At 36.2% G+C, this 2,880-nt stretch overlaps 1 protein-coding gene across 3 annotated transcripts in view; it reads left to right on the top strand.

Moving 5' to 3' along the window:
- The first annotated feature begins 1,608 nt into the window (after positions 1-1,608).
- Positions 1,609-2,880, top strand: part of LOC106878700 (myc box-dependent-interacting protein 1) — a 120,225-nt gene continuing 118,953 nt past the window's right edge. For all 3 annotated transcript variants that reach the window (XR_001410535.2, XR_008263893.1, XM_014927996.2), the window contains exon 1: positions 1,609-2,115. Coding sequence is in view for 1 of the 3 variants with exons in the window: in XM_014927996.2 (XP_014783482.1) it covers positions 2,035-2,115 (81 nt within the window). In the remaining 2 variants the exon portion in view is untranslated. The remainder of the gene's footprint in view (positions 2,116-2,880) is intronic.

Raw genomic sequence — 2,880 nt, forward strand, 5'->3', positions numbered from 1 at the left:
CTTGTGCGGGTGGCACATAAAAGACACCATTTCGAGCGTGGCCGTTTTCGTGTGGGTGACACGTAAAAGCACCCACTACACTCTCTGAGTGGTTGGCGTTAGGAAGGGCATCCAGCTGTAGAAACTCTGCTAAATTAGATTGGAGCCTGGTGTTGCCATCCGGTTTCACCAGTCCTCAGTCAAATCGTCCAACCCATGCTAGCATGGAAAGCGGACGTTAAACGATGATGATGATGATGATGATTATATTCAGAGACAAGTAATAATGATCAGATGAAGGAAAAATAGAAACCACAGTGAAAAAAAACTTTCACAGACTGAAAGAGGTGTTTATGGCTTATAGTAAAATAGGAAGGGTTAAATGAATAGAACAGCTGAATGTGGGTGTGACCAGAAAAAGTAGTTAAACTATAGCTGTCAGAGATTTAGTGACCGGTGCTTGGATGTTAATGTAAAACAAAAACATGATGTCTTGCAGAAGTGGCTACAATGGGAACGGATATAACAAAACAGAACTTTGAGCCATCACTAACTGAGATGGAATAGGAGACAGATTTTAGCTGTTAGTGGCTATTGTGCTATCAACTGAGTAGAGGCACAATGAAAGTCTAGGTTGGGTAAGGGGAAGCATTGTACAACCTCTTTAGTGACTCCAAATCTGGTCAATAGCTGTAATGGGAGGAGTAGCAAAAAGGCTGAGAGAGAGAGAGTAGAGCTACCAGCACTGTTGAGTTGATTGGTGTGTGGAACAGGAATGAAAGCTCATGTAATAGTGATTCACTATATTGCTGATGTCTAGATATAGGGAGGTGTTATAGTCAAAGAGAACAGTGTAAAGTTTAGGAGGAGCCCAATGTGCAACCAAGGATCATATATTTGGAACTGTGGATCCGTGGAATGCATAAAGTCATTTAACCAACTACCTACATGCTACAGATCTGCTTGCCGAGCTGGAACTATATAACAACAACTATCTCCCTCCTATTTCTTTTGCTCTCCTCCTGTTTCACTACCTTTTCTCTGGGTCATGCATTTTCCTCCTCACAATTGCATTCCAATGCTATTCTCTTTCCCACAACTATTGACTTTTAATATTCAAACTGAAAAACTAACTTTATAAACCTTTTCTAATTGTCTTTACACATCTTCCTAATTAATTTAAGAAGACTTTGGAGGGTTTGTGTATTACTTTTTTTACTTTGATTAGGAAAATTCTATCTAAGAAATAACAAGCAAATGATGTTATTTGTTACATTTTGCAGGAAGATCACAAATTTCAAGTGAGATTGGAACACGGATTAAGAGACGCAACTAAACACATTAAGCTCTACCGTTTCTTCTGATGTAGCTGCTTACCTTGCTTTGCGAAAGTGAATAGCAAAACCTCATGATCACTGATGTGAATGTTATAGTTCTATTTTAGTGACAGAGAAAGCTCTGCGTGAACAGGTGAAGAGAATCGACATATACACTCAAATTTAATTGTTCTCATGAAACTGTTAATAAGCATCGTCTCTACAATTCCGTTATTTTGTTGCGTTGTAACTGCATTCCATCTGATCACCTTATTCTAATTACCCGGTTTCGTGCAACCGGAAGATGAGGTCACGTGTAATGTTTTCGTGGTTAAATCACTCGTCCGCTGGCACAGGTGCTTTCAGATGGCTGCTGCATATGGCTAGTCATTTCTCATGCATTGACTGAAATATATCACTCGTCACTTGGCTTGCGGCCCACTGAATATTGCTACTGTTTGTAAGATAGATTATAATTGGTTATCTTCAATGATAATTGTTCGCTAAAAACTGTCGGGAGGGAGATATTGTTGTTTAAAAAAACAACAAAAATTGCTCTATTTACTGTTTATTATTTTAAGATCTTTCGCATAACAACCAGTTGCCTTCGTGATAAATCATCTGATGCTTTCCTTTCTTCTCTCCCTCCCGCTTTCAGTCATTTCTCTTCAGTTGGATTAATTCTGTCGTTTGGTGAACGTAACACTTGGCATTTTCGACTTGTCAATTGGATCTTAACATGGCAGAGTCTCATCACTCCAAGGGTGGAGCTGGGATTCTAGCTAAAGCCCAGAAAAGGCTGGTCAGAACAAAAGCAAAGGTAAGTTGTTTTAATTCAAAATATATTTTGTATTTATTCGGATTCAATAATCACGAAGCCACGTGTAAAAAAAAAAATGTTTTATGTTATTATCCCCCTCTCTCAGATACACACAAACACATTCGTGAGCTTGTCAGTTTATTGTTGCTCGTTTTTATTTCTTTTACTTTTACTACAAAAGACAGCAGGGAATCACCGACGTGTCTTTTCCTTCCTTTTTGGCAACACTTTATATGACGTGTTAAGTGGGCAAACACTAAGGAGAGGATTTCTTTTCAGCAAGTGGTTGAGAAACTTTTAAATGTTTATCTTCACCGAAGTGAATTGAATAAAATACTGTTGAAATATATAGTCTCCACAAACCTGTAGTTTTATTAACTTCTACATGTTTAGAATGAAACAAAAGTTTGAAATGTCGACGACAAATAGTATATATTTTCTATAGAGCGCAGTATATCAGTCTAAAAGAAGTCACCCTTTTATTTAATTATATATGATTCAAAATAATTTTAATTTTTCTAGTTTTATTAAATTATAATTGTTGTGCATCGAAAACTATACTACTACTGTACAAAATATGAAATCTTGATAAATAACTTTAATGATTATCGAAAGAAAAATGAGGGGCTATATGAATTGCTACTGAAACAAACATTGAAAGAAATTATGCATTTGAAACTATAAACAATGGGTAATCTATAAATTATTATTATTATTTGTTTTTACTGAAATTTTAACTTCTATTTTGAAATGTATAATATACAT

This window comes from Octopus bimaculoides, chromosome 4 (assembly GCF_001194135.2).
Source record: "Octopus bimaculoides isolate UCB-OBI-ISO-001 chromosome 4, ASM119413v2, whole genome shotgun sequence".
In the NCBI taxonomy this organism is placed as follows: Eukaryota; Metazoa; Mollusca; class Cephalopoda; order Octopoda; family Octopodidae; genus Octopus; species Octopus bimaculoides.